The sequence below is a fragment of the Oryctolagus cuniculus genome, chromosome 8 (genome assembly GCF_964237555.1).
Source record: "Oryctolagus cuniculus chromosome 8, mOryCun1.1, whole genome shotgun sequence".
Taxonomy (NCBI): Eukaryota; Metazoa; Chordata; class Mammalia; order Lagomorpha; family Leporidae; genus Oryctolagus; species Oryctolagus cuniculus.
In genome coordinates, this window is record NC_091439.1 from 108,727,824 (window position 1) to 108,755,613 (window position 27,790).

General features: G+C 42.4%; 1 protein-coding gene across 1 annotated transcript in view; it reads left to right on the forward strand.

Annotated features, from left to right (window-relative positions):
* Positions 1-27,790, forward strand: part of LOC103350800 (cyclic nucleotide-binding domain-containing protein 2) — a 115,238-nt gene that overhangs the window by 32,296 nt on the left and 55,152 nt on the right. Inside the window, exons 6-7 of the mRNA XM_051820266.2 lie at positions 14,236-14,395; positions 15,553-15,636. Coding sequence (XP_051676226.2) covers positions 14,236-14,395; positions 15,553-15,636 — 244 coding nt within the window. The remainder of the gene's footprint in view (positions 1-14,235; positions 14,396-15,552; positions 15,637-27,790) is intronic.

Consider the following 27,790-nt stretch of genomic DNA (forward strand, 5'->3'; position numbering starts at 1 on the left):
ATAGTAAAAGTAATCATCCCTTTAAAATTTTTTTATTTATTTGAGGGACAGATTTAGGGGAAGGGAGGAACAGAACTGGAAAGACAAAGAGAGAGCACGTGTGAACGTGTTCCCCCAATCTGGTGGTTCACTCTTCAGTTGCCCTCAATAGCACTCTAATGGGGCTGAAACCAGGAGTTGGGAACTCTATCCAGGTCTCCCATGTGGGTAGCAGGAACCCAACTACTTGAGCTGCCCTGTAAAATCAGAATCAAAATGGAGTGAGTGTGGCTAAAAGCTAATTGCAGATCTCTTGCTTCTGCACATATTAGCTTTGCTTGCTAACGGCTAAGGGTGGATCTTGTGAAACTATGTGGGCCCAAATTCCCAGGAACTAGGTTGATCGAAATGTGTTCTTCACAGTTATCTTACAACCGTATCTTGGATCTGTTATTGGGTTTGTTATTGTTAACTGTTATCTTACAACCATATTCTGGTTTTCCTCTTTATTGTTCACTGCATACCAGGGGTCCGGTTCGAAATTGTGAGCCCTAGTGGACAGAATACTATAAAAAGCTGTGTAACCTGCTGTTGGGGGCTTCACGCTGATAAGGAGTGTTGGTCCCGATTGGTGGATGGTCCCGATCGGTTACGTTGCCTCTCATTTGTCTTTCATTTTCAATAAAACACATGTGTGACTGTCACTAGTTTTTGTAACATTTTGTTTTAGCTGACAAGTGGATGCAACAATCCTGGGGTCCACATTACCAGGAAGCTGGAGTCCGGAGCCTGAGCTGGGTATTGCTTGAACCCAATCACTCTGATATGGACACATGCATTCCTAATTGGCAGCTTGACTGCTAGGCCAAACATCTGCCCTATGTGCTGCTTTTTAAATCAATCAGTAGATTCTATTGTCTGCAACCCAGAGTTGTCTGTGACCCATTATGTATGTGATTCTTCCTTGGGAAAGGTTTAATAGTGTAGTGTTAACATCAACTCTCTCTCTCTCTCTCTCTCTCTCTCTCTCTCTCTCTCTCTTTTTTTAATTCTATAGGGACATCTCACAGGAGATGGGGTTAGCATGCAGGACTTTTTATAAAAGATTTATTTATTTATTTGAAAGAGTTACAGAGAAAGAGAGAGAGAGAGAGAAATGGAAAGACAGAGAGAGATCTTCCATCCACTAGTTCACTCCCCAGAAAGCTGCAATGGTGGGGACTGGGCCAGGCCAAAGCCAGAAGACAAGAGCTTCTTCCAAGTCTCTCATATGGGTTGCAGGAACTCACACACTTGTGCCATTTTCTACTGTTTTTCCCAGACCATTAGCATGGAGATGGGTCAGAAGTGGTCCCAGGTTTTGATTTGGCACCCATATGGGATGCCGACAATGCAGGTGGCAGCTTAACCCCCTATGCCACAACGCTGGCCCCAAGTCTTATTTTAAAAATCATGAATACTTAGAAATTTTAGTGGAGAGTTATTCATAATAAGTAGCAGTTTGTTCAGTGAAAATGACATTAATATTCAAATTTATATTTTCAAATGAAGAATAAAAATTAAAAATGAATCAATATCTTTATAAGTAATTAATAATATTCATAGGCTATTTTAGAGTCCAATATAAAATTGGCATATAAAGCGATATGTATAATTATGTAGAAACTTTAATTTCTGAATGTCAGAGTACTATATTTTTCTTTTTCTATTTTTAAAAGAATTATTTATTTGAAAGGCAGAAATAGAGACAGAGAAGGAGATAGAGAGAGAATGAGGGAGAGAGAAATTTTTATCCACTGGTTCACTCCCCAAAGGCTGCAATAGTCCAGGTTGGGCCAGCCCCAAGCCAGGAGCCAGGAGCTTCATCTAGGTCTCCTATGTGGGTGCAGGGGCCCAAGCACTTAGGCCATCTCCTGCTGTTTTCCCAGGCATGTTAGCAGGGAGCTGGATCAGAGCAGCCAGGACTCAACTGGTGCCCATATGGGGTGCTGGCATTTCAGGTGGAGGCTTAACCTTCTATGCCACAGCACTGGCTTCCTCTTTTTCTATTTTTAAAAATATTCTGATTTTTTTAAAGATTTATTTTATTTATTTGAAAGAGTTACAGAGGTAGAGACAGAGAGAGGTCTTACATCTGCTGGTTCACTCCCCAGAGGGCTGCCATGGCCGGAGCTACACTGATTCAAAGCCAGGAGCCCGGAGTCTCTTCCAGGTCTCCCACATGGGTGCAGGGGCCCATGGACTTGGGCCATTTTCCACTGCTTTCCCAGGCCATAGCAGGGAGCTGGATCAAAAGAGGAGCAGCCGGGACTCAACCACCACCCATATGGGATGCTGGCACCCTGGGCCAGGGCTTTTACCCACTGTGCCACAGCACTGGCCCCAAAATATTCTGATTTCTTTATTTGTTGTATTGGAGCAGTTGATTCTAATAGCTTAACAAGAAAAAAAATTCTTAAGGAAGATGGTTTTCCATTTCTAAGAGCTTCAAATGCTCCAGAAATATAAAAATTAAGTGTTTAAGCATGAGATACATATTTAATATTGGCATTCCTTCACGTCATTCAAGTTGGTTGTTGAATCATTCTGGGGTTAGAGTATAAAAGAGGAGTGTAGAGCACAGGTCCATGTGAATATTTAATGGATTATGGTATAGGTGTTGTTCTTAAATTTTAATGCTGCAGAAGAAATGAGCAGTCCTGGAATCCTTGTGTCAAAGAGATACAGAGGAGGCTGATGATCCGGTTAGTATAATGGGTTTCTGGCAGCCAAGTGATGCATTTCAGAATCTGGCTGAGAATGACTGGCCTGCATCCACATGTTCACAGGATGAAGGAAAGAAAACAGAACGTGGGATCTTCCTGCCTTTTCTGTGATGCTTTGAATCCACTGAGATCCAACCAGATCTCTTCTGTAGCAGCACTTGTCATCCATATCATAGCTCTTCCCTCTGACGTTCTCCATGTGCCTTCTCCTCCTTCCTTCTCATCACATGTTTATTGGCCTCATTCGCATGACTCTGCAGTGATTGATGGACCCTTCTCCTGGCTTTTGTTTGTGGTTATCTTGAGGGTGTTTCTGTGATGTGGTGATTACTTTAACAATTTTAATATTTTTCCCATCTGCAGAGTTCAAGGTGTAATATTTCAAAACTGTTCTACATTACTACAAACAGTGGAAAGTCACAAATTTTCCTTTTTATAATATTTTTTAAAATTTTATTTAAGGTATGCAGATTTCATTTATTTCGTATATACAGATTTAGGAATACAATGATACCCTACCCCCTCCCTCTTATGCTCCCAACCTTCCTCTTCCTTCCTCTCCTAATATCTCTCAAATTTTTTTATGACAGGCAGAGTTAGACAGTAAGAGAGAGAGACAGAGAGAAAGGTCTTCCTTTCATTGGTTCACCCCCCAAATGGCTGCTATGGCCGGCGCGCTGTGCCGATCCAAAGCCAGGATCCAGGTACTTCTTCCTGGTCTCCCATGAGGGTGCAGGGCCCAAGCACGTGGGCCATCCTCTACTGCCTTTCCAGGTCACAGCAGACAGCTGGACTGGAAGATGAACAACTGGGACAGAATCCGGCACCCTGACCAGGATTAGAACCCTGGGTGCCAGCCGGCGCCGCGGCTCACTAGGCTAATCCTCCACCTTGCGGTGCCGGCACACCGGGTTCTAGTCCCGGTCAGGGCGTCGGATTCTGTCCCGGTTGCCCTTCTTCCAGGCCAGCTCTCTGCTGTGGCCAGGGAGTGCAGTGGAGGATGGTCCAAGTCCTTGGGCCCTGCACCCCATGGGAGACCAGGAGAAGTACCTGGTTCCTGCCATCGGATCAGCATGGTGCGCCGGCTGCAGCGCGCCAACCACGGCAGCCATTGGAGGGTGAACCAATGGCAAAGGAAGACCTTTCTGTCTGTCTCTCTCTCTCACTGTCCACTCTGCCTGTCAAAAAACAACAACAACAACAACAACAAAAACCCTGGGTGCCGGTGTCACAGGCGGAGGATTAGCCTAGTGAGCCACGGCACCGACCAGTATCTCTCAATTTTTACAATGATCTACTTTCAGTTTACTTTATACTCATAAGATAAACCATACACTAAGTAAAGAGTTAAATAATAAAAATAAGGGGGAAAAAAAAAACACTGTTCAGGCTGTAACAATCATTGAAGCTCAAAATGTCAGTTTCACTCCTATGCTTTACACTTTTGGTACTCTACTAGTTACCACAAATCAGGGAAAAAATATGGTATTTGTCTTTTGGAGACTGTCTTATTTCACTGAGTGTAACAGTTTCCAGTTGCATCCATTCTGTTGTAAATGACAGTATTTCATTCTTTTTTACAGCTTAGTGGTATTCTTTTTTATTTAAAGATTTATTTATTTATTATTTGAAATGCAGAGTTACAGAGAGGCAGAGAGAGAGAGAGAGGTCTTTCATCTGCTGGTTCACTCCCAAAATGGCTGTGATGTCCAGAGCTGGGCTGATCTGAAGCATTCAGGAGTCTCCTCCAGTCTCCCATGTAGTGCAGGGGCCCAAGGACTTGGGCCATCTTCTACTGCTTCCCCAGGCCATAACAGAGAGCTGGATCAGAAGTGGAGCATCTGGGACTAGAACTGGATAGAAGATGAAGTAGCTGGGACTTGAACTGGTGCCCTTATGGAATGTTGGCACTGCAGGTGGTGGCTTTACCTGCTGTGCCACAGCCACAGCCCCAGTGGGTATTCTGTGGCATTATATATAACTATAATTTTTTAAAGATTTATTTATTTATTTGAAAGAGTTACACAGAGAGAGAAGCAGAGGCAGATCCATTTTGAGTTGATTTTTGTATAACACGTACAATAGGGGTCTTGTGTTATACTTCTGCATGTAGAGATACAGTTTTCCCAGCATCATTTGTTGAAGAGATTGTCCTTTCTCCAGGGATTGATTTTATTTTATTATTTTTAAAGATTTATTTATTTATTTATTTGAAAGGCAGAGTTACAGAGAGGCAGAGGCAGAAAGAGTGAAGTCTTCCATTTGCTGGTTCACTCCCCAAATGGCTGCAATGACTAGAGCTGAGCCAATCTGAAGCCAGCAGCCAAGAGCTTCCTCTGGGTCTCCAATGCACGTGCAGGGGCCCAAGCACTTGGGTCATCTTTCACTGCCTTCCCAGGCCAAAGCAGAGAGCTGGATCAGAAGTGGAGCAGCCAGGACTTGAACCAGCACTCATATGGGATGCTGGTGCTGCAGTTGGAGACTCAGCCCATTATGCCACAGCACCAGCCCCCGGGGGTTGAGTTTAACTCCTTTGTCAAAGATTAGTTGGTTGTAAATGTGTGAATTGATTTTTGGAGTTTCTGTTCTGTTCCATTGGTCTGCATATGCGTTTTTGTGCTAGCACCAGTCTGCTTTAATTATAACTACCCTGTAATTTGTCTTGAAATCTGGTAATGTGATGCCTTTGGCTTTGCTGTTGTATAGATTGTTTTAGCTATTTGGGGTCTCTTGTGTTTCCATATGAATTTTAGCATAGGTTTTTTAGATCTGAGAAGAATGCCCTTGGTATTTTGATTGGGATTGCATTGACTCTGTAAATTGCTTTCAATAGTGTGGACATTTTGATGGTATTAATTTTTCCAATCCTGTGCTCGCTTCAGCAGCACATATACTAAAATTCTTCCAATCCATGAACATGGACAATTTTTCCATTTTTTGTGTCTTCTATTTCTTTCCTTAATATTTTATAATTTTCATCATAGAGATATTTTACCTCCTTGGTTAAATGTATTCCAAGATATTTAATTTTTTTCTGTAGCTATTGTAAATAGGATTGATTTTAGAAGTCCTTTCTCAGCCATGGCATTGTCTATGTATACAAAGGCTTTTGATTTTTATGCATTAATTATATATCCTGCCACTTTATCAAATGTTTATAAATTCTAATAGTCTCTTAGTGGAGTTTTTTGGTTCCTCTCTATGTAGAATCATGTCATCTGAAAATAGAAATAGTTTGACTTCCTCTTTTCAATTTCATTCCTTTTTATTTCTTTTTCTTACCTAATGGCTCTGGTCAAACCTCCCAGGACAACATTGAATAGCCATGGTGAGAGTGGATATCCTTGTCTGGTTTCAGATCTTAGTGGAAATGCTTCCAATTTTTGACATTCAATAAAATGCTGGCTGTGGGTTTGTCATAAATTGCCATGATTGTGTTAAGGAATGTTCCTTTTATATGTAATCAGCTAAGGTTTTTTATCATGAAAGGATGTTGTATTTTATCAAATGTTTTCTCTGCATTTATTGAGATAATCATATGGTTTTTATTCTTCAGTTTTTTAATGTGATATATCACACTTATTGATTTATGAATGTTAACCCATCCCTGCATACTAGGGATAAATCCCTCTTGGTCAAGGTGAATGATCTTTCTGATGTGTTGTTGGATTCAATTAGCTAATATTTTGTTGAGAATTTTTACATCTATGTTCATCAGGGATATTGGTCTACAGTTCTCTTTCTCTGTTATATATTTTTTTGGCTTAGGAATTAAGGTGATGCTGGCCTCATAGAAGGAGTTTGGGAGGATTCCTTCCCTTTTAATTGTTTTCAATAGCTTGAGAAGAATTAGAGTTAGTTCTTTTTTGAATGTCTGGTAGAATTTAGCAGTGAAGCCATCTGGTCCAGGGCTTTACTTTGTTGGGAGGGTCTGTAGTACTGATTCAACCTCCATCTTGGTTGTTGATCTGTTAGGTTTTCTATGTCTTCATGATTCAGTTTTGTAGATTGTATGTGTCCAGGAATCTATCCATTTCCTCTAGATTTTCCAATTCCTGGCATACAGCTCTTTGTAGTGCTTCCTGATTATTTTTTTCTGTGGTATCCATTGTTATATTTCCTTTTTATTCTGTGATTTTATTAATTTGGGTCTTCTCCCACTTTCTTTCATTAGTTGGGCCAGCAGTGTATCAGTTCTGTTTATTTTTGTCAAACAATTAACTCTTCATTTAACTGATCTTTTGTATTGTTTTTTGGTTTCAATTTTGTTGATTTCTTCTCTAATTTTAATTATTCCTTCCCTGTACTAATTTTGGATTTGGTTTGTTGTTATTTTTCTAGGTCCTTGAGATTCATTGATAGCTCATTTATTTGGTGCCTTTCCAATTTATTTTTTTAAAGATTTATTTTATTTATTTGAAAGAATCACAGAGAAAGGTAGAGACAGAGAGAGAGGTTTTCCATCTGATGATTCACTCCCCAGATGGCTGCAACAGCTGGAGCTGCGCCAATCGGAAACCAGTAGTCAGGAGCTTCTTCCAGGTCTCCCACGTTGGTTGCAGGGGCCCAAGGACTTGGGCCATCTTCTACTGCTTTCTCAGGCCATAGCAGAGAGCTGGATCAGAAGAGGATCAGCTGGGACTGGAACCAGCACCCATACAGGATGCTGGTGCTTCAGGCCAGGGATTTAACCTGCTGCACCACAGTGCTGGCCCCTGCCTTTCCAATTTCTTGATGCAGGCACCAATTGCTATAAACTTTCTTCTTAACACTACTTTTGCTGTATCCCATAAGTTTTGATATGTTGTATTGTCTTCATTCATTTCCAGAAATTTTTTGATTTCTTTTTCTTTCTTGACCTACTATTTATTCAAGAGCATGTTGTTTATTCTCCATGTGTTGGCTTATTTCCCGAGATTCTTGAGTTGTTAATTTCCAGCTGGATTCCATTATGGTCAGAAAAGATGCATTATATTTCAATTTTTTTGAATTTGCTGATACTTACTTTATGTTCTAACATATAGTCTATCCTAGAAAAAGTTCCATGCACTGATGAAAAGAATCTGTATTCTGCAACTGTGGATTGAAAGGTTCTGTAGATATTAGTTAGGTCCATTTGATCCATGTGTTGACTAGCTCTGTTTCTTTGTTGATTTTTTGTCTAGTTGACTTGCCCATTGATGAAAGCTGGGTTTTGAATTCTGCCACTACTATTGTATTGGAGTCTGTGTATACCTTTATCCATTAACATTTGTTTTAAATAGTCAGGCACTCTGAAATTGGGTGCATACATTTATTATAGTCACATCTTCCTGTTGAATTGATTTCTTAATCATTACATAGTGTCCTTTGTCTATTTTAATTTTTTTGTGTTAAAATCTATTTTGTCTGCTATTAGGATAGCTACACCAGCTCTTTTTTGAATGCCATTAGCAAGAAATATCTTTTTCCATCCTTTCACTTTCAGTCTATATGTATCTGTGTTGGTGATGTATGTTTCTTGCAGGCAGCAAATAGATAGGTCTTGTTTTTTTCATCCATTCAGCCAGTCTATATGTTTTAACTGGAAAGTTGAGGCCTTTAAATTCAAGGTGGCTATTGTTAAGAAGTAACAACTTGGCCCTGCTATTTTTCCATAAATATTCCTATTGATTGCTTTGGATTTTCTTTGTAGTTTTACTGGTGAAATTTCTGCCATAATATTCTTTCATAATGATGACCATCCTTCTGTGTTTCTGTGTGTAGCACATCCTTAAGCATCACTCGTAAGGCTGGATGAATGGTGACAAATTCTTTCAATTTCTGTTTGTTATGGAAGAATTTTATTTCATCTTCATTCATAAATGAGAGCTTTGCAGGGTACAGTACTCTGGGTTCGCAGTTTTTTTTTCTTTTAAGACTTGGACTATGTCTCTCTACTCTCTCCTAGCCTATAGGGTTTCTGATGAGAAGTCAGCTGTGAGTCCAATTGGGAATCCTATGGAAGTAAACTGGCATTTCTCTTGTGCACATTTTAGAATCTTTTCTTTATCTTTTATTGTGGTAGGTTTGACTACAATGTGTCATGGTGAAGATCTTTTCTGGTTATGTCAATTAAGAGTTTTACATGCTTCCTGTACTTGGATATACCTTTCTTTCTCCAAATTAGGGGAGTTTTCTGTAATTATTTCACTGACAAGGCCTTCTAATCCATTCTCTCTTTCCACACCTTCAGCAACTCCCAAGACCCATGTGTTGGGTCATGAGATAGCATCCCATAAATCTCCAACATTGTTTTTAATTTTTCTAATTTTTCTTTTTTTTTTGTCTGAATGAGAAATATCCAAAGATTTGTCTTCCAGTCAGTTATTATTTATTTTACCTCACCAAATATGTTTTTAAGGCATTCTACTGTATTTTTTATTTGACATATTGAATTCTTCATTTCTAATATTTCATTTTTGTTTCTCTTAAAAATCTCAATCTCATGAGAGAATTTTTCTTTCATGTCATGTGTGGATTTCTTTAACTCGTGAATTTGCTTCTCATTGCTTCTGAGTAGTTCTGTGATTAATCTTTTGAATTTCTTTTCAGACATTTAATCAATCTCTTTGTTTCACAGTCTTTTTTTTTAAGATTTTTATTTATTTGTTTGAGAGGTAGAGTTACAGACAATGACAGGGAGAGACAGAGAAAGGTCTTCCTTCCACTGGTTCACTCCCCAGATGGCCGCAACAGTAGAGCTGTGCTGACCAGGAGCTTCTTCCAGGTCTTTCACGTGGGTGCAGGGGCCCAAGCATGTGGACCATATTCTACTGCTTTCCCAGGCCTAGCAGAGAGCTGGATTGGATGAGGAGCAGCCGGGACTCGATCCAGCATTCATATGGGATGCTGGCACCGCAGGCAGAGGATTAACCCACTGCACCACAGTGCTAGCCCCCTCACAGTCTAATATTGAAGTGTTATTATGTTCCTTTAGGGGAATCATGTTATCTTCCTTATTCTTATATCTTAAATTTCTGTGTTTATTTTTAGGCATTTCTAGAAATATTTGTTCGTTTTCTCCTCTGATGGATTTTATCATTAAGTATTCCTCTGTGGCTTAGTGGAGTGTCTGCTCTTTCAGTGAATACCCAGAGGCTTGTGCTGGGTGTGGCCATGGAACTCTGGTCAGTGCTGCAGGGTGGGGCAAGTATCCACAATGACACCCAAATTGGGTGTGGTAGATCACCTCTATTATCGGCAGGGAAGAGGGTATGATCACCTCTGTTGGTGTAATCACACACTTACCTCTTGTCTTCCAAGGTGATCGATGCCCTTGGTTAGCCTGTAGTGGTTGCAACACTCACCTGCACTGCCACTTGAACTGCACAAAGGGTCTGTGCAGTCCTCATGTGAACACGGATCCCGGTACAATGACTCACCCCATGCAACCAGGGAGGTCTGAGCCTTTGGCACCATCCACAGTGATTGCCCAGGGATCCAGCTATCCCTTGTGCCCTATTGTGCAGTCACAGTGTTCCTACCATCTGAGCGCACAATGCTCCTACAGTCACAGGGTACAGAGGATCCACTCTACTCCACTAGCCTATCCCATCCACAGAGAGTCAGAGATGTTCCCGGAACCAGCTGCCTGGAGATGATATGGGACAAGTCAGGTAGCTAGATTAAGTTCATATGTTGGAAGCCCCACCTCCCTGCTCCTTGTGCTCATATCCACCCACCTGTCAATCAGATGACCCCTTCCCTGGGAAGTAGTTCCCTTACCCAGGACTTGGGGGCGGTACCATGTAAACACTTCCATTCTAAGCTCATAAGAAGCCAGGTAAAGTGAAAGCTGCCTCTCTCCTCGTGGACTCAGAGCAAGCAGGATCTCAGAGTCTCTCTTGACCTTTCCTGGCCCACTCTCCCTAAATGAAACCCACAAGTGCGTGTGTATTTTCCTCATTTTGTGAATAAACTTTGTCGTGTTTGTGCTTGTACTTAAGATGCTTCTCTGAGTAAAAGGCAAGAGTCTGGAATAGAAATTGAGGCCCAACCTAGCCCACAACATAGGTACTCCGCCTTGGCGTTTGAGCCCTGGAGCCTGCGATATGTTGAGAGGCTGGGGGCACCTCACAGTCCTAACTGCGTGCCCAGCCCCACGTAAGTCTTCCCATCCTGACTCAGTCAATGGGGAATGTGGATTTTTCCCTCTGGTAAAATCCCTGGATCATACGCATGCGTAAGAGCCACCACAGCTGCTACTGATTTCAAAATGGCGCCTTCTCCCTGCCTGTTGTCCGGTGTGCACAGCTGCACTGCCACAGCTGCTACTGTTGTCAGGATGGTGCCTGTCCCTACCAGTCCCTGGGTGCCTGCAGAAGAGCTGACAGCTGCTACTAATGTCAAAATCACGCCCTCTCCCAGCTGGTTGTCAGGCACCATTGTTGGGGGCATGGGGAGAAAGAAATGTTTCCTTTTTTAGCTGATTAGGCTGGTACCCTGTCCCCTTTAGGGCTCCAGGCCAGACTCGAAGACAGTGTACTTCGCCAGGCTCTCCCTCCAGCTGTGTTGTCAGTGGCACAGGCTGCTGCAGTCTGGCCTCACTTCACTCTACACAGCTGGCACTTCCTCTAGCTCTCGGCTGTGGGGCTTTTGTGTTGTGTCCATGCTCACTGCTGCGTGTCTACACCTTCCACACTGATCCACGGCTTCCCGCTTCCTTCTGTAGCATTTTCACTGCAGATTTCTCTCCAGCTCCCCCTAGAAATGCACTTCCTCCAGTTCTTTGCTGCTGTTTTCCCCTAGCATAGAGCAGTATTCCTTTCCCTGTTCTGCTATCTTGACTGACCTACTTTCTACAATTTTCACATTCTCACCTTGTGATCCTCTTTCCAAATAGCAGTGAAAATAGCGTTATAAAGATCTGCTTGCATCTTTTTCCATAGGATAAAGGATTTTTAGGGAGTCATAGTTTAAGTAACCGTGTAACCCTATGTTAAATTTTTATTCAGTTGCATTATTGCACCTGTATGTTGACAAACAGTCTACTATGGGCCTCTTGTTCACTTACATGACTTTCTACATGTGCCAAAAGTTCTAGGGTTTTGCTTGTTCTTATACTTGGGCCACTTCTCAGGATTGTTCATGCACCTGATAGTTCTGAGGTGATAGTGCATTGTAGTTCTTGTACTGCATCTGGGCTCCTTTCAAATCAACAAAAGCCTTGCCCACTGCTTGTTATAAAAGTAGTAGATTTCCTAGGCTCAGGTTCCTCCATTGCAACTCATTCTCGCCTCACTCCATGGAGATTTTCACATTGCCCTGTGGGACTTGGGACTTGGGGAACCCATGCAACTATGTTGATCCTCCTATTCTTTTTTGGCTAACAAGGTACTTTGTTGCTGGCTCTGGAGTATAGTGCCTTCTGTCAGCATCCATGGAACTGTGGCAAGCTAACTAATTAGCTTTTTTTAAAAAAGATTTATTTATTTATTTGAAAAAGTTACACAGAGAGAAGGAGAGAGAGAGAGAGAGAGAGAGGTCTTCCATCCACTGGTTCACTCCCCAAATGGCCACAACGGCCAGAGCTGCGCCTATCTGAAGCCAGGAGCCAGGAACTTCTTCAGGGTCTCCCATGCGGGTGCTGGGGCCCAAGGCCTTGAGCCATCTTCTACTGCCTTCCCAGGCCATAGCAGAGAGCTGGATCGGAAGTGGAGCAGCCGGGTCTTGAACCTGTGCCCATATGGGATGCTGGCTCTGCAGGTGGCGGCCTTACCTGCCACGCCACAGCGCCAGCCCCCTAATTATCTTTTAATTTTGGTTGGTGATTTCCTCCTTCTAACTCTCCTTCATATTTTCAAACTTACTAAAGTAGGTTTAAACACTTTATTTAGAAAATATTTTCTTTTTTTTTAATAAAATATCTTCTTCCCTACCAAAGTAGGGAAATATCCCAATATTTTATTTATAAAATATCTTCTTTTTGAAGAATTTAAATAACTATTTTATGTTTGTTTCCCTATAAAATGTCATTGTGAAGTATGTAGATACAGATTTATTCATATTTTTAAATGAAGAATTGGAAGTAGAGGTTAAGTGATTTTTCTCAAGTTCATTTCGCTAATTCATAGCAGATCCAATGCTGGAATTTAGGACTTCCTACTGGTGATGCAGGAATAAGAGTGTCTTTACTACATAACAATGCCATCTTCCTTCTCAGTAACATTCTCTGCTATGACACTTGCTTAATTTGGAATATAGAAATTATAATTACTGTTCTGGTAAGAAAGGATTCTGGGAAATTATTACAAACTGAAAATCTGAAAGCATATAGACTTCCCAATATTTTAATAGAGTATGTTCTGTTCCAGTCTTCACAGAAATTAATACTTATATAAGAACAATAAAGTTAATGTTTGCTCTTAGCCTCAGACATGGTGTTTCTCAAAATGATCCTCTTCAAACTCAGCTGGAGAACCAAATATAGTTTCCTGGGCTGTATTCCAGATCTAGCTTATAAGAATTTCCAGGATGCAAGGAAATCCTGTGTCATTTTAAAAAAATTTATTTTATATTATTTATTTGAAAGGCAGAGTTACAGCGGGAGAGACAAGGAGGGAGGGGGAGAGAGAGAGAGCAGGAGAAATCTTTCATCTGTTGGTTTACTCCCCAAATGGCTGCAGTGGCTGAGTCCAGGCAGGCTGAAGCCATTAACCAGCAACTCCATCCAGGTCTCCCACCTAGGTACAGGGGCCCAGGCACTTGGGCTATCTGCTGCTTTCCCAGGTATTTTAGCAGGGAGATAGGTTGGAAGTGGAGCATCTAGGACTTGAACTCATGATTCTATGGGATACCAGGATCATAGGCAGTGGCTTAAATTGCTGTGCTGCAGTGCTAGCCCCAGTCCTGTGTCTTTTTATGAAATGCCCCAAGAGACCTTTTTGTCCATTAAAATTTACCATGCATTAATGCCAGGAATAGACTGTTTCTATAAACCAAGGGTGGGCTGACTACCACCTCTGGCTAAGTATCTCTTGACAGAGGAGGGGGCAGGTTTACAGACCCTTCCCTGAATATAGGACTTTTAGAAAAGTCTTTGTGAAAGGATGGCAGTTGTCTCGCAGAAAGCTAGGACTGTTGTCTGACACCCAGAGTTCAGCAGTGGTGGTTTAGGAAATGCCTGTATGTTGTGAAATAGCAGGGCTCCCTGGAACTCACTGTGTGGAGACCCTCTGTCCTGAGGCTGTGCATGCCGCCTTCTGCCTGTTCGTTAATTCGCTCAGTTTGTGTATGTTGGGTGCCGACTCTGTGATGCGGCCACCACCTGGGGCACTGATGCTGCAGCAGTGGGTAAGGCGACTGAGATGCCTACCTTCAGGGTCTGCGGCAGATGATGACAATGGCTGCTGAACCAGAGCGAATTTCTTTACAGATGAAGGTGGTGGGTTCGGTTTTCTGTTTTGTTTCTCCCCAGTGATTTCAGACTAGCTATTTGCAGGAGAAATGTTTTGCTATTCCTTCTCTGCAGGTATGAAGCTGAGAGTGTGGTTCTGAGACAAGGACATGTCCCCCTTGAATGCTGCTTGGTTCTTGCTGGACATTTAAAGAGTGTGTCGAGTAACACAAGCGAGAATAAAAGCTCCAACTCTGAAATTCTAAGTGAGTTTGAAGAAGGTGACTTCATAGGGGTAAGTGTTGTCTCAATTTCTCAGTCGTTTTTCATTCAAAAAATTTAAAATTATGTAAATTATGTAATCTGTGTGTTAATATAATATGTGTCCTCAAGTATTAAATATTTCAATAATTGGAATGCTTGGAAAAAACATGTTCTTCTTTTCAGTGTAGAGCTAACATGTAGCCTAAGATGTAGTTTGTCAACATACAAGAGTAAGATTCTAAATGATTGTTAGATGAGTGATTGGCCAGCTAAATGCATTAGAAACTGTGACTTTGGCAGTATTAAGTAGCAAAGGGTACCTAACAGTCATGGACTCAAAGAGCTATTTTTGGTTCTTTAAAGAAAATCTATGCTTGCCAAAGATTTTATGTAGAGGGGATAAAATTCAAGCTTGGAGAACAGCCTACAGGTAAGAATGAAACGTGTTTCACTTTCATGATTAGTCATGGCCACATTGGGTTTGAAGATCCTAGAACCTCAAAGTCCCTGAGTAGACAGATCTGAGGAGTGGGGGCACTTGCTAGAGTGCATTGTGCAAATGTCGGTTGAAATAAGATATACTATTAGAAAACCTGCTAAAGAGTCTGGCACCAAGGGTTCCTAAGAAGGTGAAGTTGATCAGATTAAAATTTCGCTAGACAGCTGGTAGTGATGTGGAGGCTGAAACAGACAGACTGGGGTCTGATCAGGGGACACTGGACCAAGGCACTGGCCAGAGTGGCGACAAATGAGAGATGGGTTCCAGATGTCTTATTGGTAACACATTCAATGAGAAAGGCAAAGAAGAAAAAAGCCATGTATTTCTAACAGTTTTTTAAAATCAAACCTGCACCTGCAAGGACCCAAGAAGTTGGATCATCTTCTACTGCTTTTCCAGACCATAGCATAGAGCTGGATGGGAAGTGGAACAGCCAGGACTCGAACCAGCCGGGACTCGATGCCTGCACTGTAGGAGGCAGCTTTACCCGCTACTCCACAGGGTCAGCCTCAGCTAAGTGGCGTCTTAACTGCTGTGCCAAGTATCTACCCCTTTATGATTAATTTTAAAAAATAATGTGCTTAAAATGCTGCAAACTTATAACCTCTAAGTTTTCCAGGGCTTCATTATCAGAACAACACCAGAATTGAGATAATTCTAGAAGTGGTACATTTGTTTTTATTTTTCAGGAAATCTGCCTTTTGACTAATGCCAGGCGACATACTTCAGTTGTATGTGAAACAGATGTAATGCTTCTGGTGATAAATAAAGAAGTAAGTATCTGATGATATTCCTGAAAGCATTTACTATGTTAAGTAAACCTTTTTGGGAAACCTAGATACATTTCAAAGCCAAAAATATTTACATTGAGAAGGAATCCTAATGAAATTGTGTCTATGGAGATTACTGATGCCATAGACAGGAGTGTCAATTGGTAAAGTCAACAACAGGAGTCACTGTGCACTTACTCCTCATGTAGGATCTCTATCCTTAATGTGCTGTACATTGAGATTTAATGCTATAACGAGTACTCAAACAATATATTTCACTTTGTGTTTCTATGGGGGTGCAAACTGTTGAAATCCTTACTTAATGCATACTAAACTGATCCTCTGTAAAAAAAAAAAAAAAAAAAAAAGAAATTATCAATTCCCAACTTGACTCTCACTGGGATTAAACATGACAATAGGTCTGCTCTGATTTCATCATCATTTAAAAAAATCATCTATTATTTTTCACTTTATGTTTCTGTGTGGGAGCAAACTGTTGAAATCCATACTTAATGTATACTAAGCTGATCTTCTGTATATTAAGATAATCGAAAATGAATCTTGATGTGAATGGAAGGGGAGAGGGAGTGGGAAAGGGGAGGGTTGTGGGTGGGAGGGACGGTATGGGGGGGAAGCCATTGTAATCCATAAGTCGTACTTTGGAAAATTATATGCATTAAATAAAAGTTTAAAAAAAAAAAAAAAAAGAAATTGTGTCTATGGAATAAATAATGTTGAGTCTCGATGCTTTGTGCTGATAGATCAGCAGTCTTTTTTTTTTTCTTTAAAGATTTTATTTATTTGTTTGAGAGGTAGAGTTACAGACAGAGAAAGGGAGAGACAGAGGGAAAGGTCTTCCATCCTCTGGTTCACTCCCCAATTGGCCACAATGGCCGGAGATGGGCTGATCCGAAACCAGGAGCCAGGAGCTTCCTCTGGGTCTCCCACGTGGGTGCAGGGGCCCAAGCACTTGGGCCATCTTCCACTGCCCTCCCAGGCCAAAGCAGGGAGCTGGATTGGAAAAGGAGCAGCGGGGACACAAACCGGCACCTGTATGGGATTCTGGTGCTACAGAGAGAGGCTTAGCCTGCTATGCCACAGTGCCAGCCCAGATCAGCAGTCTTAATCAGATAACAAATTGCATCTGAACACAAGATGTTGTCAAGGGTTAAGTTGTATCTGTTAGATCAGTATCTGGCAGAACAAAACTGAATAAATAGTAGGAGTTGTTGTTAATTATAATAAAACAAAAATTATCTGCTATTGGTAGCAAACGTACTCTTGAAATAAAAAAAAATCAAGTGACTATGAGAGGGTCTTCAAAATATTCTTGGAAAATGCATAATATGAAAAAAGCTGTGCATAAACTTAAAGTTTTTTTGCACCAAAATAAACTTACATCTTAATTCCATTTTCCCCGAAGCTTTTGGAGTATCCTCATACTTGCTGCTTAACCCCTCCTCAAGAGGGGCGGGGGCTGCATGTGATTCCCGTGTTTGGAGATCACGGTGCATTTTGTAACACAGCCTGTGTCGGGGGAAGTAGAGCTTGTCATTTTTATTATTTTGGGGCAGTGATTAGGAGTGTTTAACAATTTTTATATCCGGCTCAGGGGAGGGTTCTAATGCTCTTTTTATTTAAAAATACTTATCATATGAATCTCATGAGAGGTGCAGCCTGTTTGAAGATTGTGATCCTGTGCTGACAGCAGCTACTCTGTTTTTTTTTTTTTTATTATTATTATTCAAGACAAATGGCTTTCTGAAGCTATTTAAGCCCTACTTCCCTTCTCTGCCTTACAAAGCTTGACGTGCCAGGGACTGGAGTGATTGCTTAGGCGGTCCCTTGGGGAGACTGAAGGGAGAGCATTGATTAGACACTTTTGGCCTGAGAGCCCTATTCAGCTATTAGGCTGGCAGCAAAGTCTCTGTTTTTTCCATCAGAGAAATCAGTGGCAGCAGAACCTTGCCTGGAGATGTTTATTATCCTTATCAGTGTGGTCATGTGTACCGTTAGGAGTCTACTCTGGGAAAAATGTTCTTGAATTTGTATTTGATTAGAATTTTTTAAAGTGGTTACCTTTATCAATACTTATAAGATCATGAGATTTTTCTGTATATAAATCATTCTGTGGTGTGCTCCTCAAGTATAGAGTAGAATGTACAGTAATCTAATTTGAAATAACCATGAGAAATTTCTCAGATATTTCAGTATTGATGAATATCAACGTAATGGGTGTATGCTGTGTACTTCTTCACTGAGGCGGTGCTAAGAGAATTTGATGGACTGCCACTATTATGACCATAGTGAGTGCCATATACTCAGAGATCCTTGAAAAAAGCATCAGAAACACAGTGAGATATAGGATGTGGTTTTCAGTTTAAATATTATATTTGATTTATTATTTATAGACTAAAAAAGAAAGGTGAGTTCCATTAGCCCAGTGACCTTTATTTTTTCCCCAGCAGGGTAATTGCATTCTAATGGAAATATAGGAACAACAGGTATTGTAAATAAACTCCCTGAATGTGTGGAGTTGCTTGCTTCAGCCTCTGAAAGCATCCAGTGGGTTTCAGCATAAATTTATAAGCAACTCAAATTCTTTCCCAAACAAAACAGAAAAAGACTGCCTGTGTGTTAGCTCCTGGAAAACCTAATAACATTCCTGGTATTCATCTTTATGCATTTCATGTTCTGCATAAGAATTTTTAATTTATTTGAGAGGTATCTGTGCCTTGAAGAGAGAGAGAGAGGGAGAGAGAGAGGGAGACAAGGGGAGGGCAGAGAAAGAGAGAGAGAGAGAAAAAGAGAAGGAATCCACTCCCACGCAGTGGTTTGCTCCCTAAATGCCTGTAGCAGCCAGGGCTGGACTGGGCTGAGCTGAAGCCAGAAGCTGGGTCTCAGTCCAGGTCTCCCACATGGATGGCAGGAACCCATGTACTCGAGCCATTTCTATTGCCTATCTTACTTGCATTTTAAACTAACAGTTAATAGTTTCATTCAAGACTGAAAAAAATAGAGGAGGGCATTTAGTTTAGCAGTGAAGTGCTCATGTTCCGTACCAGAGAACTTGAATTTTGTTCTCTGGCTTGTTACTCCAGCTTCCTGCTAACACCAACCCCGGCAGTGGCAGGTGATGGCTCGAATAGTTGAGTCCTTGCCACCCATGTAGGAAATCGAGTTTCTGGCTCTTGGTTCCAGCCTGGCCCTACCCTGACTGTTGTGACCAGTGGATAGGAGCTCTGTCTGCCTGTCTACCTCTCACAAAAATGACTAAAATGATGGCTGTACCACAAGGGCTGCTGTGGTGTGTCTTGGCCGCTGAAGGGGCATCATTGTGTCTCTGAACAGTGTGCACATCCTTTGTGAAACCATGCTCTGAAGGCTTCCGCCCAGCCCCTTCTTCAGGGGCTGACTGTGAAACCTTCCTGGATACAGCAAGGGGGGTGGAGTCTCGGCTGTGTTAGGTCCTGGGTGCTGTCCCATGTCAGTGAATTTCCAGTGCGGGGCTGTGCAGCACTGACAGTCTCCAACTGACAGTGCACCAAGCAGAGGGGCAGTGTGAACTGGGTGGATGGTGTACATTGGTCACAAAGCTGAACTCACACTCACTTCAACACCAACGTCCTCTATCTGATTCTGACCTTCTGTCTGTTTGGGGGCACAAGGCCACTTATTTTAGAAATGGTGTCGACACTCCCTGGTAGTTACTGTTGTTTTCAATGTTCTTGGAACATACAAACAAAAATGAAGTGGCTGGACATCATATTCTTCCACGTCCACCTTTTAAAAATACAATTTAGCTAATCTAGGAAATCCCTAAATCTGGAAGCTCTTGTGCTGTGTTAGACTGTTTTGTCTTCCCTAGGACTGAGATTTCAGAGTGAGGATGTGGCTTCCCCTGCACTGAAGATTTACCCTCATCTGTGTGTACCTGAACGGTATGGCTTCATCCTGAAGCATGGCCGTGAATCCAGGCCACCAGGGCTGAAATCTCAGTGCTGCCACAGTGAGCTCTGGGCCACGTAATTAACCCACCAGAGCCTCAGTTTCTTGTCTGTGTCAACAGTGACATGGTATAAGACATAGGTCAGTATATACGAATGCTGCACTGTTCCTGTTTTCTCTCAGTGATAGGATGTCGATGATAACCAGATTTGTGCACTCTGTCCTGATCATCCCTGGAACATGATTTGGCAAAATCTTATGGCTGGCCTTTCTGTTTTCCTGGCTGTATTCTTCCTGTCCTTGGATCCCCCTCACCTATTTATTTTCACCACTGTGTTTTATGCACTTTTAACAAGTGGGGGTTGGGGTAAGATATAAATACATTCAATAATTAAAAATTCTGTTTCCTACACCAAGTCTGACAAAGCACCTCTGATTTCAGAGCTGCTTTGATTGTACAAGCCACTTGGCCATCCATAGACTGTAAGAGAATCAGAGAGAAGGAAATGTAAATGAGATGGCTATGGCCTTGACTGTGAGCTATGAGGGGACCCTAGGGAACTGGCTGTTAAGGAGGGGCTGTTGGTAGAGACGAGAGTGGGACAAGGTTGCAGGAACTGCTGTGACTTACGGTATCCAGCACTTATTTATTGAGCACTTGAAAGAATATGGGCTGCAGTAAGTATTTTATTTGTTTCTCACAATACCCTGTTAGATACTCTCCCCTTCACAGAGTAAGAGAAGAAAGCTAAGACTCATTGTACAAGTTGTTCAGGGTTCCAGGCCTAATAAGCTGTAGACATAGGGCTCACCTCCAGAGTGCCTGACTCAAACTTCTACTCCTAACCACCGTGGTGTCCTGTCTGCTGGCTTATTCCCATGATGGGTATATGCCTTTCATGTAAGCTTTAAAGAGTGCCCTGGCAAGCCTAGACAGATAGTTGTGAAACTTCCTGGTTTCTGGGATAACAAACAAGGTCTCTCTATTCATTCTTGCCAGGAGTTAATGCCTAATGGCCCATCTGTCAGTATGGCACCAGAACACGTGTGCAAACCTAGCTCTGTAGCTTGACTCATCATCTTAATCACAGACATATACACTTTGTGTTTACCGTCTGGTTCATCCATGGGTAGGAGTGTTTACTTACTATTATTGCATATGCTTAAAATTTTCCATAACAAAAGTAGTACTGAGAAGTAAGCAGGTGGCCCTCCCATGGCACCTGCCACCTGGCAGCCAGTCCTCTCCAAGCAGTAAGGGAGGTCCATCTTAGAACATGAGCAGGTCCCAGAAGGCCACAGCTACTCTGTGTTTTGGAAAGCAGTTCCATGTTACTGCACCTAGCACCATGGTGGGGCTGTGTTCTAGCTAGGCAGTGTGTTGGTCTCAGCTAGGTTTGTTTTTAAGAGAGCAAGAGAAAGCTTTCCCATCCACTGGTTAACTCCCTAAATACTCTTAACAGGTGGGGCTGAGCCAAGCCAAAGCCAGAAGCCCAGAACTCAGTTTGGGTCTCCCATGTGGATGGCAGTGACCCAAGTATTGAGCCATTACCCACTGTCCCCACAGAGTGTGCATTAGCAAGAAGCTGGAATTGAAGGTGAAGCCAGGACTTGAACCCTGGCACTCTGACATGGCATGTGGCATCCCAACCACTGCATCAAATGCAGGGCAGCGAATGTGGAGCCACAGGAAATTTGAGGTCTTTGTTATATATTTTGAACACAAGTGTTACAGATTATGCCTAAAATGTGGCTATCAGCAGGACTGATGTCATTGCCCAAGAAAGTTAGAGTGGACACTACAATTTCATGATTTTCTATTTTTGTTTTATTGTTCTCTGCTCAGAAACTTGATGCATCCACACCATTTCAGGTTTTATTGGAACTGGAGTCCTAGGAAAGAGTGTTCTGAGTGCTGAGAAGTAAGTGGTCTGAGAACAGTGGTTACGCCTCTTCAGCAGGACATACTGCAGGACATGTCATCTGGGGTCTGGATTTTCAAAAAACTTGTCCTCAACAAGTACTTAAGAGATGGAATGATCTTTGGATGTGTGTTGGCCAGCTGTTCACAGTGCACTGTGGTTTTCACTCTTGTCTCCACTTCAGACTTTCCAGTATTTCATGTGGGACATTGATTCATGATGTCTGCAAACAGTGTTGCACGGTGAGCAGAGCTTTGCAGCTGGAGAGCCAGATTTTAATCCTGACTTTGCTGTGTGAATTTGCATGAATGACTTGGCCTGGCCAAGCCTTGGTTGGCTTATCTGTAAATGAGAATGAAAATGAGTTGCAAAACTCGAGAAAGCAACCTAAGGTAGTTATTGAGCCCTTGGTATGTGCCTCATACTGTTTTAGGATTTACGGATACCATGGTAAACTTGAGTTTCAAAGGCGAGGGGCAAGCTAGCATGATCATCCTCTAATGTGGAACCAGGTTTAAGGAACGCTGGTTTAGGCTCTGATAAAGGGATGTTCATGAGAAGAAACTGCAGTCTCAGGACTGGGACTGGGACAGATGTGGGCAGGAGGGAACCACCTGTAGAACAAGAAATCTTCTGTATGTGTAGGCACACGCGTGTGTGCGTGCATGTGTAGAACTGCAGGGGAGAAGGCACATACTTTGGGAACGCAGGGGGCTGGGCGTGGAGCTGCGGAAGAATGAGGCAGAAGAGTCAGACCTGGGCCAGAACACCGGGGGCTGGATGCGATTCTGAGGAAATCTGCTGTGTGAAGGGATCAGGGCTGGCGCCCAGCAGGCCCTCAGCAAGTCCCGTTCCGTGCGTCCACAGCAGCAGCAGAGGCTGAGCTCGTAGTCCTGAGCTCCCGGGAAGGAAGGGGCGTCCTGACTCTGCTCAGGAAGCGCAAGGGCAGAGCACTCAGGGCGTTTATCCCAGCAGCCATCTCAGTGGGAAGAGGAGCTCTCTGCACTCAGCGTGCTGCTGCCCTCCCCACTCGCTCTGAGCTGTGCCTTCAGAGTGGAGCAGGCAGCTAGTTCTTGTCAGATAGTTCTTATTTTACTGGGCAAAAGGCACATCACATAAAACTGGTCATTTCATTGTTTTTCAGTATAAAATTCAGTGACATTAGGTACATTGACAGTGTTGAGCAACCACCCCGTCCATCTCCGGAACCTCCTCCTCATCCCAAAATGGTACTCTGTAATTCAGCACTAACGCTTATTTCCCCCTGCCTGCATCCCCAGGTAACCTCTGTTCTGCTTTCTGCCTCTTTGAGTTGCCTTTGGATCCCCCACATAAGTGGAATCATACACTCTGTGTCCTTTTGTGGCTTATTTTGCTTCACCTAATAACCTCACTAAACTCTGTCCCTGTAACAGCGTAAGAATAACTTAGATGTTAAACAGTTCATGATATTTCAACAGCTTGAGTGTCCTGAATTAGCTACTATGGTTTGTCACTCTGTTCCCTCAAAGTAAGGCTAACATAAAGGTAGCTGTTAATCACATTTAAAATTATTTATTTAGTTATTAGAGAGAGAGACAGACAGAAGGAGTGAGTTCTCATCCACTGGTTCACTCCCTGAATGCCAGCAAAGGCCCAGACTGGCCTGGGCCAAGACTGAGAGCTGGGAATCCAGTTCACATCTCCCATGTGGGTGGCAGGGACCCAGACAAGTTGAGCCATCACTGCTGCCTCCCAGGGTCTGCACTGGCAGGAGGCTGGAGTCCGGAGTCAGAGCTCAGCATCAAACCTAGGCACTCCAGCATGCAGCGCCAAGTGTCTTAGGGACAGCTACACACCCGCTCCGTGTTCATCACCTTTTCTGGGCTGTTGCCTCTCTTCACTTTCTGTCCGTCAAGTTTTTGTTGAACTCACCACTGCAGATCAAGTATATCTGAACCTGTATAGAATAGACAAAGACAGTGGACAGTCGGGTGTTTCTTTTCTTCAGCAGAATAGTAAACATAAATAGGAAGTAATTTGAATGTTTGTTCTTATATATTAAAGCAGGAACAGCTTTATCTCTTTGCACTTTAGGTCTTTATAACTTTGTGCCACAAAGAGCAGTCTGATTGTGTTACTGAGCTGTTTTTCACAGTTCTTTTTATCCTCTCAAAATCCTCATGACTAGCTCCTCAAAGGGATGAAAACCACTTGGCATAATAGTCATATGAAAACTCATCACATCTCATCAGTGGCTTAATCTTCTGGAAAAAGCCTGCATTTTTTAAATCTTCTTTTTAAAAATTTTATTGTTCAAAAAATATTGAGTTCCTAAAAATGTCAGATAGCATGTTAGAGACTACAATAAACAAGATAGATATGATGTCTATACTTGTGCAGCCTAATAAGTTTAATGTTGGTTTTTGATTTATAAAGTTGATTTCTGAGTCAGTATCATCTAGTACTAAATTCACAGGATATTAAGTAGATTGTGTATTCTTACATATTTATTTTTTTGTAACCTGCAGGAGTGGAGTTAACTCAGGGCGCTGGCTCTTTTTCTGCCATGGGAACTCGCAGGGAGATGGAGTCCCATTGTCCAAGTCTGATTTGGAGTTCTGTTTCCAGAAGTTTCTGTGCCAGTGCCTGCCAGATTGCCTCTGGAGACAAGAGGAGGAGAGGACAAGCTCATATTAACTTACAATAGAATGTTACATAAATCCAATTATTGATTTATTAATTTCAATGGAGACTAACTCTTTCCAGTCAGTAAAATATTCATTTTTTATCATTTAATGAATCCTTCCAGTATCAGGGTACCTGAGAGACTGAATTAACAGTCAGAGCATTGCTAAGTGAAGACAGAATTAAAGTGAAGTGTGTAAGTGGTTGCAGAGGGACACGTGGTATAAATCCAGTCCCTGCAGCTAAGAGCACCTCTTGAGTGAGCCATCGCATCCGCAGACCCTGTGTCTTACCAGGGCTGGGCACTCTTTGCTCCACCTCCCCCAATTCCCATTTCCTGCATGAGGAAGATGACTCCTGTGAGTGACACCTTCTCTCGTCAGATACGCTGTGATCATCAAGGTGAAGTTAGGTCATAGTCTTAGCCATTCTCTCTTTAAATAAAGTCATTTTGCTTATTTCTTATTCAGTCCTTAATATGTTATCATTAAAAAATGCTATTTTTAAGAACAAAACATTATCCATGAATAATCCATGGATTTTTCTTTTGTTCAGCTTCCAATTTCTCCATCCATTTAATTCATTTCTACAATATTTTCCCATGAACTAAATTTTAGATAAATTCTTTGAACTGAATTTAGTTAGGAAGGTGTCCCCAAGCTTTCAGAGAAAGAAAATCTGGTTCTTAATCATGATCAAGACTGCAAAGTTCTTTTTTTTTTAATTATTTATTTGACAGATAGAGTTAGAGAGAGACAGAGAGAAAGGTCTTCCTTCCTTTGGTTCACCCCCCACATGGCCGCTATGGCCGGAGCTACGCCGATCCGAAGCTAGGAGCCACGTACTTCTTCTTCTGGGTCTCCCATGTGGATGCAGAGGTCCATGTACTTGGGCATCTTCTGCTGCTTTCCCAGGCACATTAGCAGAGAATTGGATCAGAAGTGGAGCAGCAGGACTTGAACCAGCACCCACATGGGAAGCTGGCATCACAGGCAGGGGCTTAATCTGCTACGTCACAATGCCAGACCCCCTGGGCTCTTTTTATGAGTCTTTGGATAAGTCTTTGGATAAGGTGAGCAGCTACCTGCTTTCTCTGTATTAAGTCTGGAACTTTGCCCATATGACTCAAATTTATATTTTCAAAGTAATGCCTAAACGTGGTATTTTCATATGTATTATCTGCATAACTGCATACAATGGAATCTCTTGTTCATGGACTTCTGATAGTGACTTCATGCCCTGGATCTTATCATCCATTTGCCGCCATCTATTGGCCGGTGCAATGTGAAGAGTTAAATACTTCACGCTTCCTTTGAGGAATCCCCTGCCTTGATATCACCCTTGTCATCACTGTTGATGTTGCTCATTTCAGGAAATTAATTTGCTTGTAGTGGCATTTTCACTTCTCATTTTCGGACTTTGGGGTGTGGTGTGTTTTTAAAAACTCTATCCAGTAGATTAATAATGGACAAGAGATGGCGTCATTTGAGCACATGAGGCCTTGAAGATTAAGGTTTCAGGGGATTCAGAAGCACAGATATTGGAGAGTGCATTTTATGTTTTGGAAAGGGAGCTGACACCATAATGAATTTTTAAGTTAGCAATTTGTTTAGTCTCCGGAGGCCCCAGCAGCTTGCTAAGGTCACAGAGGGGTAAAAAGCACCTGCAGAGAAGAGTTGCTCGGTCAGAACCAACGTTTGAAGTCGTGCTGTGTTAATACTGAAAAAGAAACTGGACGTGCACTTTTTATAACTTCTAGCTCTTGCAGCTGGATCTAATGAATGACGCTCCAAGAGGCTGAGTCAGCTTGCCATTTTCCAAGTCCCAGTTCCCATTATTTATGTCCCTTCCAATACACCCCATGACACATTTAAGTGAAAGACTCACTTTTGCCCAGGACCTGAATGGAGAAATGTGGCAAAGTCATTGAGCCTGTCTGTCTGTCTTTCTTTCTTTCTTTCTTTCTTTCTTTTTTTTTTTTTTAAGATTTACTTATTTTATTTGAAAGACAGAGTTACAGAGAGGCAGAGGCAGAAAGAGAGTCTTCCATCTGCTGGTTCACTCCTCAAATGGCGGCAAAGGCTGGATCTGGACTGATCTGAATCCAGGAATCTGGAGCTTCTTCTGGGTCTCCCACGTGGGAGCAGGAGACCAAGTTCTTGGGCCATCTTCTACTGCTCTCCCAGGCCATAAGCAAAGAGCTGGATCGGAAGTGAGCAGCTGGGACTCCAATGGCATCCATATGGGATGCTGGAGCCACAGGTGGAGGCTTAACCTACTACGCCATAGTCCTCCCCTCTATTTCTTTTTGACCCCACTATTTTTTATTTAGGAATAATCAGTTATTTAACTTAAAATCAAATACATTTTCAAGGATTCTCAGTTCATGGGTCTTTGGAAAACGTGTCCCTTTTGATTATGTTCCCAAATAGGATAATTTTAAGTCTCAATGTCAAGTGAAGATGTTTCATATAAAATTTGATCAAAACTAAAAGAGAAATTAAAAGTTCTATGAATTTTATGACATTAACCCACGTTATTTGAGTTTAAAAACAGAAATGAGGTATTTTGATAGTTTTCAAACTTAAAAAAGTTATAACCTAAATTCAAGTGTAGTTGAATGCTTTGAATGTGTCCCCCAAAAGTTCTTGTATTGGAAACTTAATCTCCAATTGCATATTTTGATGGCATTTGGAGGTAGAGCCTTTAGGAAGAAATTAGGATTAGATGAGGTTGTGGCAGGAAGTGTGGGGGGTGGGCATAGTGGCTTTATAAGAAGAGGAGGAGAGGGGCCAGCGTTGAGTCACTGTAGGTTAACCTCTGCCTGTGACGCCTTCATCCCATATGGGTGCTGGTTCAAGTCCCAGCTGCTCCTCTTCTGATCCAGCTCTCTGCCTCGGCCTGGGAAAGCTTTAGAAGATGGCCCAAGCTCTTTGGCCCCTGCATCCATGTGGGAAACCCAGAGGAAGCTCCTGGCTCCTGGCCAGCCCAGCTCCAGCCACTGCTGCCATTTGGGGAGTGAACCAACGAATGGAAGACCTTTCTCTGTGTCTCTCCCTCGCACTGTTTGTAACTCTACCTCTTAAATGAATAAATAAAATCTTTAACAAAAAAAATAATAAGAGGAGAGAACTGAGTGCACACATTCCTGCACTGTCACCATGTGCTACCCTCTGCATGTGCAAGAAGCCCTTCACCAGATGCCTGCATCTTGATAGTGGACTTCCGGCCTCCAGGTCTGTGAGAAGTAAGTTTATTTTTATTATAAACGACAAATGCCAGGTATTTTATTATAGCTATACTGATCGAATTGGGACAGTAGACCTATAGGGATAGTAAGCCATGGTTTTTAAGTAGTCAGAAATATAAAAATAGGGGCTGGCATTGTGGCATAGTAGGTAAAGCTGCTGCCTGTGATGCCAGCATTCCATATGGGTGCTGGTTCAAGTCCTGGCTGCTCCACTTCTGATCCAGCTTCTTGCTTGTGTGTCTGGGAAAGAGGTGGGAGTTGTCCCAAGTTCTTGGGCCCCTGCACCCATGTGGGAGACCCAGAACAAGCTCCTCACTCCTGGTGTTGGTCTGGCCTATCCCTGGCCATTGCAGCCATTTGGGGAGTAAAC